Source organism: Thunnus thynnus, chromosome 24 (genome assembly GCF_963924715.1).
Source record: "Thunnus thynnus chromosome 24, fThuThy2.1, whole genome shotgun sequence".
NCBI lineage: Eukaryota > Metazoa > Chordata > Actinopteri > Scombriformes > Scombridae > Thunnus > Thunnus thynnus.
In genome coordinates, this window is record NC_089540.1 from 20,446,496 (window position 1) to 20,462,898 (window position 16,403).

Sequence of the window (16,403 nt, forward strand, 5' to 3'; positions counted from 1 at the left end):
TTGGTCTAGAGCCCTGTGCAGTTTGACCATTTCTTTTTCACATGCTTATTGTTACATTCATGGCATGTCTATCAAGTGCATTTACATAACATTACAGCAACAACACACACATACCGGTGAGGATCACAGAGCAGAAAGGGCTAATGTGTAACAACAAAGCTGGCAGAGCTAGCGCTGCCGTTTAAAGTTCCACAAAAAGCAACATAAAAAATCAGTTACCACCATCCAACCTGCTACTGTGATTATTCAGTTGGCTCCAAATGAGGCTAAGTTTGGCCTCTATGGTCTGCTCCACTCAAATACAGTGTACATCTAAGTTAAGAAGTCGCATTTGAGAATTTGAGAATAGACAGCCAGCGGGCTTAATATATTAATGATGAATGTAATAATAAGCAACAAATGTATCATGGCAAGAGACTTCCAACATTTTTAAAAAATTGGTTGCACCCTCACTGGTCAGTAAAACTTCAAAACCAGTCTGCTAAGAGTTTGAGATAATCAGAGATATTCAGCATTGTCAAGTCATTTGAGGATTGAACCCACAACCTCAAAGCAACCCCTTCACTGAGCCTCAAGGATCACTCTCACAACCTATAATTAGAGTGTAATAATATTAGTCTTGTCACATAACCTTATAGGCCAGATTTAATAAATTTGCGATTTGATTCCAGACTAGACAAATCTGTCACGGCAGCAGCAGAGCACCACCACGAAACACAGGAGACAACATGATCTTCAGCAGATGCTGCTCGAGAAGGAAATCCTCAGAGTGGAGACTGAAACAAAAAAATTACAGGCGGAGCAGGAAAAGCTGGAGCTGGAAAAACAAAAGCTAATATTAAAAATACAGTTGATCCAACGACTAGATAGGCCTTCCTCTCATGCTTTTTTTTTTTTTGAAGAGAAGCAGTCCTATGTGTTTTGATTAAATCAACATGATAATAATAATAACTATATAATAACTATATATAATAGTTCAACAATAAGGAGCTGATTATGATGTTTTGAAACAGTAAGAGATCTGTCTGAACTTATAAGGTGTTAACAGTGTGTGTACGGACTAGTCGTCCACGACATCCTCGTGCACTGTTGAGACCACAGGGTGCACGTCTTCTTCTGCATCGGCTGATGGTGTTGCCTGGGGAGGGGGATCCTCTTGGTGACACAGATGTTGTGGAGGACAGTGCACGCTGCTATTACAGTGCAGACTCTTTCAGGGTTCTGCATCTCCCCCTGAAGGCAGTGAAACCTAGAAAATGTAGCTAATGATTAGGGTATTGTCAAGCCCAAGTTTCTCATTAAGTGCCTACTTTTCCTTATCTGTGTCTCTTACATAAAAGAATTAACACAAGGCGATGGTTTAAAAGAAAAAAAGTGAACGGATAAAAGTCCTAAAATGAGCATATCTTGGTCAGCTCTGCTTTGTGCGGTGACCTGTCCTGATCATTGTGTCAGCACCATGGATAGCATCATGAGCCTAAGTGGGGAGAGGGTGACAGAAAATGATGCTACTTTATTAACTTTACTGTTAGACCAACGCATTTTGCCTTCACCAGAGTCATCCCTGAAGGCCACAAGCCGAATCACGTTGGTCTCACAATAAAGTTGTTCTATATACTACTAGTGTTACTGGAATTTTGACCTCTTTAGACCTCTTTCCTTTCTTCGTGCACCTTGGAAGTGGGTGAAGTTGTGCCAGAAGCCCCTACTCTGCATTTCAACAATATTTCCAACAAATGAAGGCTGTTAGCTCACTGTCGTTTTTCATCCTCCCACCAGAGTGAGCCAAAGTCAACAAACATTCTAATCCTGCACATAGTGTCTGTAAGAACTTTGTTTTGATCATTTCTGTCTGGATCAATATGCATATTAACAGGATCAATATAAATAAGAAATAATAATGATAAGTAAAACATAAACACTTTATTCACAGAAAGACAGCAACCATGTGTGGTACAGTTGAGAAATTCAAAACAATGCTAAAATACAATGTAACAATATTTTTATGATCAGTTTGATATAATAATAATTCAATTAAAATCAATTAAATTTTATTTATATAGCGCCAAATCACAACAAAAGTCATCTCAGGGCACTTTTCACATAGAGCAGGTCAAGACCGTACTCTTTAATTTACAGAGACCCAACAATTCCCCCATGAGCAGCACTTGGCGACAGCAGTAAGAAAAAAACTCCCCTTTAACGGGTAGAAACCTCAAGCAGAACCCGGCTCTTGGTGGGTGGCCATCTGCTTTGACCAGTTGGGTTGAGAGAGAGAAAGAAAGAGGGAGAGGGGGGAGAGAGATACAGAAAAGCACAACAACAGCAACTACAACAATAATAAATATTGAGATATGACAAGTAATAATTATAATAGTAATAGCCGGAGAAGACTTCATGGCCCAATACCAACAGGACCGCAGCTCAGATCCAGAAGACGAGAAAGCACAAAAAACTCCAGGGAAGAAGCCAAGTTAGTAACATGCAGTCATGGTACATGAATGCGTATAGATGGAGAGGAGGAGGAGAAGAGAGGAACTCAGTGCATTATAGGCCTATAGCAGCATAATTAAGGGCTGATCCAAGGCGAGCCTGGCTGGCCCTAACTATAAGCTTTATAGTTATCATTATATTATCCATTATTGGACATTGTGGTTACATGGTGTTTATCTAATGAGATTTAGTTTTCATTTCTTATTTCTGCTGATAAAAAACTTGATATTACATACTGTTATATACAGTATATGTGTATGTATAGACTATTCAACAATACATATATGTATATATGTGACTGACCAATTGTCAATCATGTGGAAACCATGCTGGGTTTAGACACTGCATTTACAAGCAGTGAGAGATCAGGTTGGTACTAAATAACATGAGAAAGTTTCTCTAACAGGAAGAGACTCTCCCTCCTACAGGGAAGACAGAAACACTGAACCAGACCAACTTGACCAGAACCCAAAACCAGGATACAAAAGGTCAGTGAATGCAGTGTTGAAGGTGTGGAGGTGGATCAGTGTGTCAGAGGAGACTCTGTAGAAGGACAGAGTGCCAGCAGGACAGTCCACATACACTGCTACTCTATTAGAGACAGAGGAGGAGAAGGAGTGAAGGATGACTTTTCCTCTGTTATTGTGCCAGGCACAGTAATCATCACCAGAGCACTCCAGACTCCAGGACTGATCATTCCTTCCAAACCTGCAGTCGTAACTGTCTCCTCTCCTGCTGATTCCTCTGTAACTCACTGATATATCTACCTTTCCTTCCCACTCGACCTCCCAGTAACAGCGACCAGTCAGATCATCTCTACACAGCAGCTGAGGCCAGTCATCAAATCTGTCTGGATGATCAGGATATGACTGATCATCCCTCACATATGTCACCTTCCTGTTGTTGTCAGACAGTTTGAGTTTTGTGTTTGCTGTGTTTGGATCCAATGTGAGGTCACAGAAATCTGATGGAGAGAACGAGACACAATACAGCTGCAGTAATTGATCTATCATCTGTTTGATGATGACATCATCTTCATCCTCAGTAGGATGTGAATGAGTGATGTCACAGTTTGAAGTTTGCTTTGTTTTGATGAATGAAATGAAAAACACACTTACACTTTCTCAGACCTGGTGTCAACCATTGGACTCCGGCAGGCTGCAGCCTGAAAGGAGGAGGGGGGTCAGAGCAGCACATTCTCTTTCAGCATGCAAACATGGACATTACATCGCTCTAGTCTACTGTTTTATTATTCTGTTCAAATGTGGGGTTGGGCTTTGATAGACTTTTATCTAATCTGAATCCAGTATCCCAATCTTTCTGAAACCCAGATTGAATCTAATCAGGTTTAACTTTCAACATTTACAGGAAACTTCAGTTAGAAATAACAAAAACAGAGAAACAGAGAAAATGTTTCCAGCTCTTCCTCCTCTATCAGACATTGTCTCTCCATACCTGAGAGTGTCCAGTCTCCAGCGTGGATCCTCCACTCCAGCAGACAGCAGCTTCTCTCCTGAGACTCCTGGATGATTGCAGCTCACGTCCAGCTCTCTCAGATGGGAGGGGTTGGAGCTCAGAGCTGAGGCCAGAGAAGCACAGCCCTCCTCTGTGATCAGACATCCTGACAGGCTGCAAAAACACAAAACAACACACGTCAGACAGTCTATGAGTACTGTTGTGTGCTGTCAGATACAACAACAAACTGTCTCCAAACTAACTAACCAAAAGGCAACTGAATCAGGGAGCTCCAGAGAGTTGAGCATCCAGCCAGAGGGATGATTCAGCAGCAAGTTTTGACCTTGTCATTGTGATCTAAATGTTAAAAACATTCAAATGCGTTTATGATGAGTGAAGCTTTTGCCAAAAGGAAGAACACAGATGTACTTTTAGCAGAGTGCCGTGTGCATTTTTCAGGTCTAGTATGTTGAAGTTAAACTACACAAAATCAAGGAGCCTCCTGCCATAACATGTAACTTCACAGTAGTTAATCAAAGTATCCACTAGACAGAGGCCACTAGTCTGCTCTTTAGTCTGCAACTGGTGCTCAAGGAACCCCCTGTAAATACTTGGCTGTCCAAGTCCAACGGTTTTCAGACACATTTCGAAGAAATCTGTAAAATCATCTGTGGTATTTAAAGATTCAAGAACAAAAACAAAAACAAAAGAAAACAATTAAAGCTGCAAGCAGTGATGGAGCGGCAACCATGGTAACGCTATGTTTAGTGGAGGTCACCTGACATGCATATGCATTTGCATGAATATTTGATGTTGCATGAAGGAGTTAAATATCACTTCTTGTTTCCTTATGTGGCACTAGAGAACATCCACTAATTATATGTCAAGTTGCTGTATATCATGTGTGGACCACACCATGTAAATTTCATGTAAATGGGATGTTTGTCACATAAGGCTGACTTCCTGTTATCAGTAGGTGGCGCTATGATAATGACTCAATATTTACATGTAGATGTGTTCAGACCTGGGCTCTTATCAAGCATGTGATATTTAGGACAGATTGGGCAATGTAAAGTTGAGTTACAACAACTGCCTGTTTTATGTTTTGTGCAAAATGGACTGGCACGCCACACCAAGGGTGTTCCACGAAAACTCAAAAGCTTCCCAATTTAGCATTGCAAAGGATGTGAGCTACCTAATATGAAGTTGCTTAAGTGAAATTCCAGGAGGAGTTTGTCAAAGTACAATGCCTGCAAATGGCTTCACTTTGCCTTAGGGTATGGATCTAAGAGGTGCCAGGTATCGTTGGGCCCTTGGTACTTTCGTGCTCAGGACCTTATACAGGGAAAGTAATTCTCTACTGCTGAAGTTAAGTAAAAACTGGTTTGATGAATCATATTAGCAAAGACAAACCTGCCACTAATATCATTCAGATTTTAAATGTTCATCTGTTGAACAGGTTGAAGAATTCTGACCTGAGTGTTTCCAGTGTGCAGTGTGGGCTCTCCAGTCCAGCAGACAGCAGCTTCACTCCTGAATTCTGCAGGTTGTTGTTACTCAGATCAAGCTCTCTCAGACTAGAGGACTGGGAGCTGAGAACTGAAGACAGAGCTGCACAGCTTCTCTCTGAGAGGTTACAGCCATTCAGTCTGAAGAGGACATATATAGAAGAAAACCAAGTAAGGGGTTATTCATTTTTCTGCCCTGTTAAAAAGATAGCAGAGTATTTAAATAATAATGAAAAATCCAACTATCTGTGTACTTACAGAGCTTTATTGGAGGCTTTGACCACTGGCAGCAGCCTCAGAAGAGCCTCCTCTGAAGCAGAGTATTTCCTCAGGTCAAACATGTCCAGATCTTTTTCTGATGACAGCAAGATGAAGACCAGAGCTGACCACTGAGCAGGAGACAGTTTATCTGTGGAGAGACTTCCTGATCTCAAGTACTGTTGGATCTCCTCCATTAGAGAAGGATCCTTCAGTTCATTCAGACAGTGGAACAGATTGATGCTTCTCTCTGCAGACAGATTCTTACTGATCTTCTTCTTGATGTACTCGACTGTTTCCTGATTGGCCAGCGAGCAACTTCCTGTCTGTGTCAGCAGGCCTTGTAGGAGAGTCTGATTGGTCTGCAGTGAAAGACCGAGGAGGAAGCGGAGGAACAAGTCCAGATGTCCATTTGGACTCTGTAAGGCCTCATCCACAGCACTCTGGTAGAGATGTGTTTCTGCAGATTTTAGTTTAGTTTCAGACTTTTTGGATGTTCTTTGTTCTTCTGCCAGCGGACTGACTCCAGAGTTAATGAATGTCAGATGGACATGAAGAGCAGCCAGAAACTCCTGAACACTCAGATGGACAAAACAGAACACCTTGTCCTGGTACAGCCCTCTCTCCTCTTTAAAAACCTGTGTGAACACTCCTGAGTACACTGAGGCTGCTCTGATATCAATGCCACACTCTGTCAGGTCTGATTCATAGAAGATCAGGTTGCCTTTCTGCAGATGCTCAAAAGCCAGTTTTCCCAGAGACTCAATCATCTTCCTGCTCTCTGGATTCCAGTGTGGATCTGTCTCAGCTCCTCCATCATACTTTACATTCTTCAGTTTGGACTGAAGCACCAGGAAGTGGATGTACATCTCAGTCAGGGTCGTGGGCAGCTCTCTTTCCTCTCTTCTTTTCAACACATCCTCCAGAACTGTAGCAGTGATCCAGCAGAAGACTGGCATGTGGCACATGATGTGGAGGCTTCGTGATGTCTCGATGTGTGAGATGATTCTGCTAGCCTGCTTCTTATCACTGAATCTCTTCCTGAAGTACTCCTCCTTCTGTGGGTCAGTGAACCCTCTGACCTCTGTCACCATGCCAACACACTCAGGAGGGATCTGATTGGCTGCTGCAGGTCGTGTGGTTATCCAGAGGCGAGCAGAGGGAAGGAGTTTCCCCCTGATGAGGTTTGTCAGCAGCACATCCACTGAGGTGGACTCTGAAACATCAGTCAGGATCTCATTGTTGTGGAAGTCCAGAGGAAGTCGACACTCATCCAGACCGTCAAAGATAAACACAACTTGGAACTCTTCAAACCTACAGATTCCTGCTTCTTTGGTTTCAGTAAAGAAGTGATGGACAAGTTCCACCAAACTGTACTTTTTCTTGTTCAGCATATTCAGCTCTCTGAAAGTAAATGGAAATGTGAACTGTATGTCCTGGTTGGCTTTGTCTTCAGCCCAGTCCAGAGTGAACTTCTGTGTTAAGACTGTTTTCCCAATGCCAGCAACTCCCTTTGTCATCACTGTTCTGATTGGTCCATCTCTTCCAGGTGAGGCTTTAAAGATGTCTTCTTGTCTAATGGTTGTTTCTGGTCTGACTGGTTTCCTGGATGCCGTTTCAATCTGTCTGACCTCATGTTCGTCATTGACCTCTGCAGTCCCTCCCTCTGTGATGTACAGCTCTGTGTATATCTGATTCAGAAGGGTTGGGTTTCCTGCTTTACCAATCCCCTCAAACACACACTGGAACTTCTTCTTCAGGTTAGACTTGAGTTTAGACTGACAACCTGCAGGACTTCCTGAATGAACACACAAGATATAAGATAATTTATTAATTAGTGAAGAAAATCTGATTCCCCTAAAGAATGTATATATGAACATAATTTCCTCCATCCCTTGAGACATCAGTAAATGTCTCATTTACCAAGCATGTTAAATCTTTATAGAAATCGTCTTACTGTTCTGCAGACGGTCAGCCAGCTCCTCCTGCTTCATTCTCCTCAGGAAGTGCAGTGTGATCTTCAGAAATGCCTCTCTGCTGCTCCTCCTCTGCTCTTCCTCCTCACCATCCAACACCTCCCCATCCTCTCTCTGACTCTCCAAGCATTCTGGGTAATCTGAACTCAGAACCCTCTGCATCTTCTTCAGCTCGTTCTTCACAAAAGTGACGATGTTCTCCTCCAGCAGCTGGAACAGAATACTATATGAATGACACAATCAAACTAAAATCATGAAGCAAACATCAGATCCGTGTTGGACAGACTGACAATCCACTGGTCTACAAAGTGCAGCACTATGATCTTTGTGAACAGAATAGATATAAAAGTAGTTGTTGTACATGTACAAACCATAAATATGGAGTCCAGGTGTGTTTGATGTTGCTGGGCAGACTGACCACTGGGAACCTCTGAGCTCTCCTGGTCCACTCTGTGGAGGAATCATGAAGAATGAACTCACATTATGTCTGTCCACACAGAGACAAACACAAGCTAAAGGTCCATCAAGTGATATTTGGATGTGAACAGAGAATCAGATGACTCCCTGTAGTGGTAAAGCTTTACTGGTCCTGCTGATCCCACTGAGAATCAACAGCTCAGTCTGTTGCTCAGTTGTAGTTTTCAGCTCATTGTTTTGCTTCATCGGTCAGTTTGTTTTAGTCCAAACAGCTCTCACCAACTCTCCATGAAGCGCCCCCTCCCTTACTGTACACTGCTGAAGTGCCCTGGAGCAAGGCAGCTACAGCCAGTGTGTGGTTGTGTCAGACTGGTCATCTCCCGATACAACCAGTACCCTAATCTTCACTTACTCTTTCTGTGAAGAATGTTGATTTTTGAAGAGTAATGGTAAATGTATCGATTCATCACTTCTGAAGGACACACATCTGGGTTCAGGTTTGTCCAGCTTCCTCCTGATAGAAACACAAGATGAATTCTGCTCAGCATTCAGAACACACTGAGACTCTGTCAGTGATTTAATACACCTACTGTACACAACACAGTAGTATCCATGTAGTTTTTTATGAATTCAGTGTTTAACTTAAACATAATTAACTGTATGAGTAAAGCTATATTCAGTGCAGTGTGCAGCACCTGGAGGGACGAAGCAGACGCTCAGCTGGAGACACAGATGTATGAACTCCTTAAATCTCAGCTCAGCCGGGTTCTGCTTGAGGTTTCTTCCCATTTAAGGGGAGTTTTTCCTTACCGCTGTCGCCAAATGCTTGCTCATGGGGGAACTGTTGAGTCTCTGTAAATTAAAGGGTTGGTCTAGACCTGCTCTATGTGAAAAGTGCCCTGAGATGACTTTTGTTGTGATTTGGCGCTATATAAATAAAATTGAATTGAATTATAAATGATCATGAATCAATAGAACTAAGAGTTTTAGAGGTGAATTTTTTAAATTTGAACTGTCTCCAATTTAAAATGAACCTTAAACTGTTGTCATAGGAACAAGTCTTTAAACCCAACCTGCTATAGTTCATCTTATTAACAGTTAGCTGATCAGGACCAATGTACTCTGAACACCAAACATGAACTCACTTTCTCAGACTCATAACGAAAGAATGTTGATATAATTATTGTTTTAGATAAGAATATGCAGGTTATTTACAAATCATTATGATTTAATGTCGTAATTATCTCAATTTAATTTTTAGAAAGAAGAGTTACCGATACTCATACATGATATAATATACAACTGAATTAACGTTTGTGCACTAAAAATGAAATTTAAATTAAGTTTGGGACTCTGAGCAGAAAGACTCACCTTAAAGATTTTGACTGTTAAAGAACCATCAAAGAAGAACATGTGAACAGTAAAACTTATTAAAGGGGATTGATTATGCTAATTTCCAGCACTATATATTCTATTTTAGGACTCCACCAGAGTAGCTTTTTATGATTCACAGTTCAAAAAACTTCTTATTTATCTTATACTGGCCCTTTATGCAGCCCCTCAGTTCAGCCTCTGCCTCTAACAGGCAGTATTAGCTTCTGTAACTTTAAGGACGAGCCCACTCTGTTCTGAGTGGTCGGCTTCAGGAAGAACATTTCTCACTTAACTGCTTCATATTAAAAGCTTTTAAATAAATAAATAAATTTTGGGAGAATTTTAACGTGAAGAATTTACAGAAAATAAAATGTGTTCCTCACCGGATTAGCAGAGCTTCCTTAGCCGTGCTAAAAACCAGTCGACAAAAAAACATAGAGATATTTGGAGCTCTTTGTTGAGCAGATGAGTTAGAAATAATGCAGGGTGGAAGAGTACAAGCAGTAATAGCCACAGTGATGATGATGTTTGATGAAGAGCTGCAGACAACCAGCACACCTCCAACAGGTAAACTACTTATTTTTACTTTGCTCTTCTGTGTAATGAAAAAGAACACACAGCATGCCAGCTTGACTCCAGTCATGGCTTGGCGTCACTACCCCCATACCTATGACTGAGGGAAAGCATGATAGGTCCCCTTTAAATGATGCAAAACTCACTTTGCTGAAAGCTGTTAATGCAATAAGACTGATGGTTGTGTGTGGTGAAAGTGTGCAAACAGTAGAAACATTGTGGATCTCAATGTAATGAAATAACAGCAGTAACACAGAAAATCAGACTTAAGTCCATGAGTCTGTTGCCCCAGTGCATGCTGGGAGGGTTCCCAAAATACCTGCCTTCTTTAACAGCAGTCACATGATCAGCACTCAGCCAGTTATATGAATGCTGATCATTGTTTCAACTCTCTGCTCATTCTGCCTTCATTATTCAAGATAATTTCATCCAGGATCAATAATCAATCCTTAAACTGCCTTCAAAAACCAAATTATCTGGATCCGAGTTAACAGGATTGTTTTAGCCTGATAGCAGCATGTTAGCATGTTAACCTGGATTAGTTAAACCACATCTGAAGAGCAAGACCCCGATATACACTTACTCTTTCTGTGAAGAATGTTGATTTTTGAAGGCTAACGGTGGATGCATCGATTTATCACTCTTGAAGGACACACAGCTGGGTTCAGGTTCAGGCTCAGGTTCAGGTTCAGGTCCAGCAGAGTCTGGTCTGTGCTGCCTCCTTGTTCTTCAACACAACATACACAGAGCTTTGAGTCTGAATAATGGTGGTGGAGAACAGTGATGGACAGTTAGAGATCCTCATCTCACCTCTGAGCTTTGGTCTGGCTGTCATGTTCCCCACACAGAGAGCTTTTAGAGGGAGGGAATCCCTCCTCTCTGTCCTCACACTGATCCATGCTGCTGAAGTCACATCCACATCAGTCACACACACTTTCTACCTTCACCTGGAGAGGAAACACAAATCATCCTTTACGTCATTTCTCCTGTCGAACCCTAAATATCAGCTGCTCCTCCTGTGATCGGCTGTTATTTTCTGTTATATATCAGTGTGAATGCAGCCAGATAGCAGTGTGACGCAGAGAAAGCTGCCATCAGCTGCTGTACTTCTACTATTAGTCCACTAGATGGCATCATGAAGCTGCAGTGAAGTGAAGAGCAGCACACATGATGCGTGGAGGATTTACATCCACTGACTCACACTGACTGAATTTCATTAATATTCAGTCAATTCAACACCAATAAACAACATGTCAATAGTTTCAGTTATCTATTAGTTGTCTTTGATGTTGTTGTCACATTAGTAGTGCACATGACGCACAAACACAAATGTATTAAATGATTAGAATCAGGGCACATTTACTTTGATATGACTTCTTTTACAGTAAATACAAACTTGTTAAACAGCAGCAGATGTTAGATCTTAACTGCTGTCAGACATTTAACAACACAGATAAAATGTCATTTGGTGTAAAGTGAAACTATTTTATAGCCTTTTTTAATTGAGTAGTTTAATGTTGATCAAATTGTACATAAAGCCGACAGTCTTTTAATGTGGTGATGGTACATGTGAACAGAGAGAAACTCAGTAGTTACAGATGAACTCTAATTACAAAGATATATGAAGCAATAACTGACTCACTCTGACTGAATTTGAGAGGAAGTTTCATCATAATATTCCACAAACTAGAGAAAACCATGTCCTTTTAATGTAGAGAAATAAAACTCCACTTACTGAACTTTTTCTCATGAACTTCATCACTCTGCAGCTCTGTTGAGTCTTGAGCAGGTCTGTGTAGAAAAGAAGCTTTGTGCTTCAGTTAAAGCTGCATTTTCATCAAATTCATTTAACTGACGCAGCTTCTTGTCCTTCATCAGTGTGTGTGTGTGTGTGTGTGTGTGTGTGTGTGTGTGTGTGTGTGTGACGGGTTGAACTGAATCTCAGTCAGAGTAAAGTTGAGATGCCGAAGTGTTATTAACCCTCACATATTAGTAATAGTGGAGTAAAAAGTCAAATATCTCCCTCTGTAATGTAGTGGAAGGAAGTGTAAGTACTTAAAGATTGTACTTAAGTACAGTACTGGGGTGAATGTACTATAAATTACACTATAAGTTACAAAAGCAGATGGATCCTTCCAAAAAACTAGTTAAGAGTTTCAAACTAAAGGAGTGAGTCTCAATAAAGAGCTTCCAAACACATTTAATGACACATTTCCATAAAGAAGCAACACTAGCTCATGTTGGATGTAATAAGCGAAGCCCCACCCCCGTCTCCACATCAGTCCTGTAGTAGAAATAGAAACAACTCTATATTCACCTGTACACACAGAAAGTGAAAGCTGTTCTCCAGCGGCTGTCCGGCCGAGCGGAGCCGCATTTAGTGTCTCAGACAGCGGGGAGAGCAGCGGCTCATCTCCGCCTCTTCCACAGGCTGATTCAGGCAGGAAAACCTGCTGTCAGTCATCAGTAAGAACAGCACTCAACTGACTGTGTTTTCAACGACTGAGTATGGAGTAACTCTGCCGTAATTTTACTGCTATGTGACGGTTTGAACACTGAACCGCCGACACTAAGATGGGATGGAAACGGTTTAAATAATGGCGGATAAACGCAGCACGCTGTTCGTCCTGAGTTGATTGTTATCACAGTTCTGAACAACCAAACGGCAGATTTCTGCTGTTTCTAGAGGAGCTAAGCTAACAGCAGTTAGCACTAACAACATGAACAAACAGCCATTAAAGAGTCAAACACTGAAACTGTCGGTTACATTACCTTTAGATGGAGAAAATAATCTGCGCCATCATGTTAGAGGATATGAAAGTGAATGTCAGCAGCAACACTACGTGTCCTGGAGGGTCACATCAGGTCATTCAATTGATTATTTTAATATGAAGGGAATAAGCTGAATGAAATGAAAGACATCAATAAATAGCTAGTCCTTTACATAGAGTCTTGCAGAATGTCATCCGACTGATAAATTGTGGACCAATAAGATTTTAGAGAGAAGGTCAGTTCATGTTTTAATGCTTATTTATAAAATCTGCATGTATGTAAATAATCATGTTAACAAAATGAGATTGTTTACAAGATATTCAACCTTTTTACATCAATATTCCAACAACAAATCATAACAATGTGACTATATTGTAAAGTTGAAATGTAGTTTTTAGAGCACAACCATGAATACAGATTGTTCCAACAGGATCAATAAAATATACAACTATTATAAAAAAGATCAGAAATATTAAGTTGAATATTAGACTTGAGCTTAAAGAATTGATTAGATGGATTGAATGTGTTAATAGTTTTAAATGGACTTGTGTTGCAGCTAAAGTGGAGACAGAGCTGTCGACAGGATCATTGAGGAGCCTCAACACATCTTTATCTTTATTATTATCACATGTGACTCACTTACAGCTGCTTTGTCTTTCATATCATAACTGGAGGAATAATGATTGATTATTGATCAGTACAGTTAGAATGTGTCTAATATGTGCATTAAAGGTGGAGTATTACTCTTCATTGATGAAGCTTTGGTGCCCTCTGCTGGTGAAAAGATAAACTGCATGCTGTCAGCTAAATGAACACTGATTACATTATTAATGATTAAATGATAAAATACTTAAATATTGTTATTAGAATTGTACTAATGACTTCTGTTAACCACACTGATACCAGCAGTGATTTCATCAATACAAACATTGATGCTTCATATTGATCTGGATGTAATTAGACTGTTAAAGTGACTCCCAGAAACTCTCATGATCACTGCCCTCCAGTGGTCACTGTCAGTAACTACAACTCTCCACATACAGCACTGACAGTAATACTGATATTCACAGTGATATTATGATACATTTACTGCATTATGTAGTAGCAGTAAAAAAAATACAGCTGGGGATTAGAGCTGTTTAAAGAGAGAGTCACATCATCTCTGTTCACTCCAATGGATCTTTTTTGTTTCTATCAATCTTCAGTTTTAGAAAATCAAATACCTCTGGTAACACACCAGGCTCAAATTTAACACACTGCATCCTTCTTTGCAGGGTTCTTTTTCCTGGTAGGGGAATCTGCTTTTCCTGCAGGATCTTGTAACCTGTTGGACCAGCAGCAAAGCAAATTTTTAACACCTTCTTAATTGTATCGTTGCTCTCTGCCTAATGCCTTCATTTGGTCTTTTGAAAAAGTTTTCTTTACATTTTTGTCTGTATTTTTCATTGTCTTCTTGAGAGCTCCTCCCCCTTTCCCTCTTTCTTTCTCTCTCTCAACCCAACTGGTCAAAGCAGATGGCCACCCACCAAGAGCCGGGTTCTGCTTGAGGTTTCTACCCGTTAAAGGGGAGTTTTTCCTTACCGCTGTCGCCAGGTGCTGCTCATGGGGGAATTGTTGGGTCTCTGTAAATTAAAGAGTACAGTCTTGACCTGCTCTATGTGAAAAGTGCCCTGAGATGACTTTTGTTGTGATTTGGGACTATATAAATAAAAAATCTGAATTTTGAAACATCCCTTCTCCTCCCTTTAAATATATCAATGACCATTAGGATCTGATTGCTCTTGACTACCATTCAAATTTAAGAACATAATAAAAAGAATTAGCAATAAAAGCAATAAAAAAGAACACACTCTTTAACCAAGGTAACAGTAGCCTAAAATATGTCAACAAGGCAGGTAACAGAGTTCAATTCACACAGCAACAGTTCACACTAGTTCTCAAATATAAGCAAATTTTACTTTTTAAACAAACATATTGATGTAACTACATACACATGTAGGTATGCTATATTATATATATATATATATATACATATATATATATATATATATATATATATATATATACACACACAGTACTGTGCAAAAGTTTCTTATCCATTATGCAATACCATCAGGAAGGTGTCTGATCTGTCCCAAATTTATTGATGACATGACAATGACCCCAAGCATACAGCTAGGGTCATGAAGAACTATTTTCAGCAACAAAAAGAATGATGAGTCCTGCAACAGATGGTATGATATGGCCCCCACTGAGCCCTGATCTCAACATCATGGAGTCAATCTGGGATTACATGAAGATGCACCTGAGATGGCCTAAATAATAAATCCACAGAGGAACATTCTTTCTCCAGGATGGTTACAACAACCTACATGCAAGCTACCATGAAAAATTTGTTAAAGTGAACCAAGGAGAACTGCTGCTGTTTTCAAGGCAAAGCTGCTCACAACAAATATTGATTTCATTTAGGTTTCTGCTGTTTACTCAACTTTGTAAGAAGTTAATTGATAAATTAAAACAATTTATAGCAATATTTTTGTAAGCATTCTCACTTTACTTTTAGAGCCTAAAACCTTTGCACAGCACTGTTTATATATATATATATATATATATATATATATATATATATATATAAACACCTGATCTATACTAAATAACATGAGAAAGTTTCTCTAACAGGAGGAGACTCTCCCTCCTACAGAGAACACAGAGACAATGAGGAACCAAACAAACCAGACCAGCCTGACCTAAATCCAAACCCAGGACATAGAGGCTGAGTGAATGTGGTGTTGAAGGTTTGGAGGTGGATCAGTGTGTCAGAGGAGACTCTAAAGAAGGACAGTGTGCCAGCAGGACAATCCACATACACTGCTACTCTGTTAGTGACAGAGGAGGAGGAGGAGGAGGAGGAGGGGATGACTGTTCCTCCATTATCGTGCCAGACAGAGTAACCATCATCAGAGCAGTTCAGACTCCATGACTGATCATTCCTTCCACATCTGCAGTCATTACTGTCTCCTTTCCTGCTGATTCCTCTGTAAGACACTGATACATGAACCCTTCCTGTCCACTCAACCTCCCAGTAACAGCGACCAGTCAGATCATTTCTACACAGCAGCTGAGGAAATACATCAAATCTGTCTGGATGATCAGGATATGGCTGATCCTCCTCCACATATGTCATCTTCCTGTTGTTGTCAGACAATTTGAGTTTTGTGTTTGCTGTGTTTGGATCCAGTGTGAGTTGACAGAAATCTGATGGAGAGAAGAAGACACAATGCAACTGCAGTTATTGATCTATCATCTGTTTGATGACATCATCTTCATCCTCAGTAGGATGTGAATGAGTGATGTCACAGTTTGAGGTTTGCTTTGTTTTAATTAATCAAATGAAAAACACACTTACACTTTCTCAGACCTGGTGTCAACCATTGGACTCCAGCAGGTTGCAGCCTGAAAGGAGGAGGGGGGTCAGAGCAGCACGTTCTCTGTCAGCATGCAAACATGGACATTACATCGCTCTAGTCTACTGTATTATTATTCTGTTCAAATGTGGGGTTGGACTTTGATAGACTTT

The 16,403-nt window shown here is 40.5% G+C and overlaps 3 protein-coding genes across 14 annotated transcripts in view; 1 reads left to right on the forward strand and 2 right to left on the reverse strand.

The window, feature by feature from the left end:
• Positions 1-16,403, reverse strand: part of LOC137176846 (NLR family CARD domain-containing protein 3-like) — a 376,610-nt gene that overhangs the window by 68,651 nt on the left and 291,556 nt on the right. The window contains exons 1-12 of one of the 7 annotated variants that reach the window (XM_067582833.1): positions 12,372-12,818; positions 11,790-11,845; positions 10,865-11,001; positions 10,638-10,781; positions 8,520-8,621; positions 8,062-8,140; positions 7,672-7,900; positions 5,715-7,512; positions 5,424-5,597; positions 3,949-4,122; positions 3,612-3,658; positions 2,495-3,457 (exon numbers count right to left, since the gene is read on the reverse strand). In XM_067582833.1, coding sequence (XP_067438934.1) covers positions 2,916-3,457; positions 3,612-3,658; positions 3,949-4,122; positions 5,424-5,597; positions 5,715-7,512; positions 7,672-7,900; positions 8,062-8,140; positions 8,520-8,621; positions 10,638-10,781; positions 10,865-10,953 — 3,378 coding nt within the window. In that variant the 5' untranslated portion in view covers positions 10,954-11,001; positions 11,790-11,845; positions 12,372-12,818 and the 3' untranslated portion in view covers positions 2,495-2,915. The other 6 variants (XM_067582829.1, XM_067582828.1, XM_067582831.1 and 3 more) reach the window with 6 other exon arrangements.
• LOC137176844 (NACHT, LRR and PYD domains-containing protein 3-like) overlaps positions 1-16,403 on the forward strand; it is a 277,333-nt gene that overhangs the window by 55,348 nt on the left and 205,582 nt on the right. The gene's annotated exons all lie outside the window — the stretch shown is intronic.
• Positions 14,427-16,403, reverse strand: part of LOC137176849 (NLR family CARD domain-containing protein 3-like) — a 232,215-nt gene continuing 230,238 nt past the window's right edge. Inside the window, exons 12-13 of the mRNA XM_067582838.1 lie at positions 16,233-16,279; positions 14,427-16,081 (exon numbers count right to left, since the gene is read on the reverse strand). Coding sequence (XP_067438939.1) covers positions 15,522-16,081; positions 16,233-16,279 — 607 coding nt within the window. The 3' untranslated portion in view covers positions 14,427-15,521. The remainder of the gene's footprint in view (positions 16,082-16,232; positions 16,280-16,403) is intronic.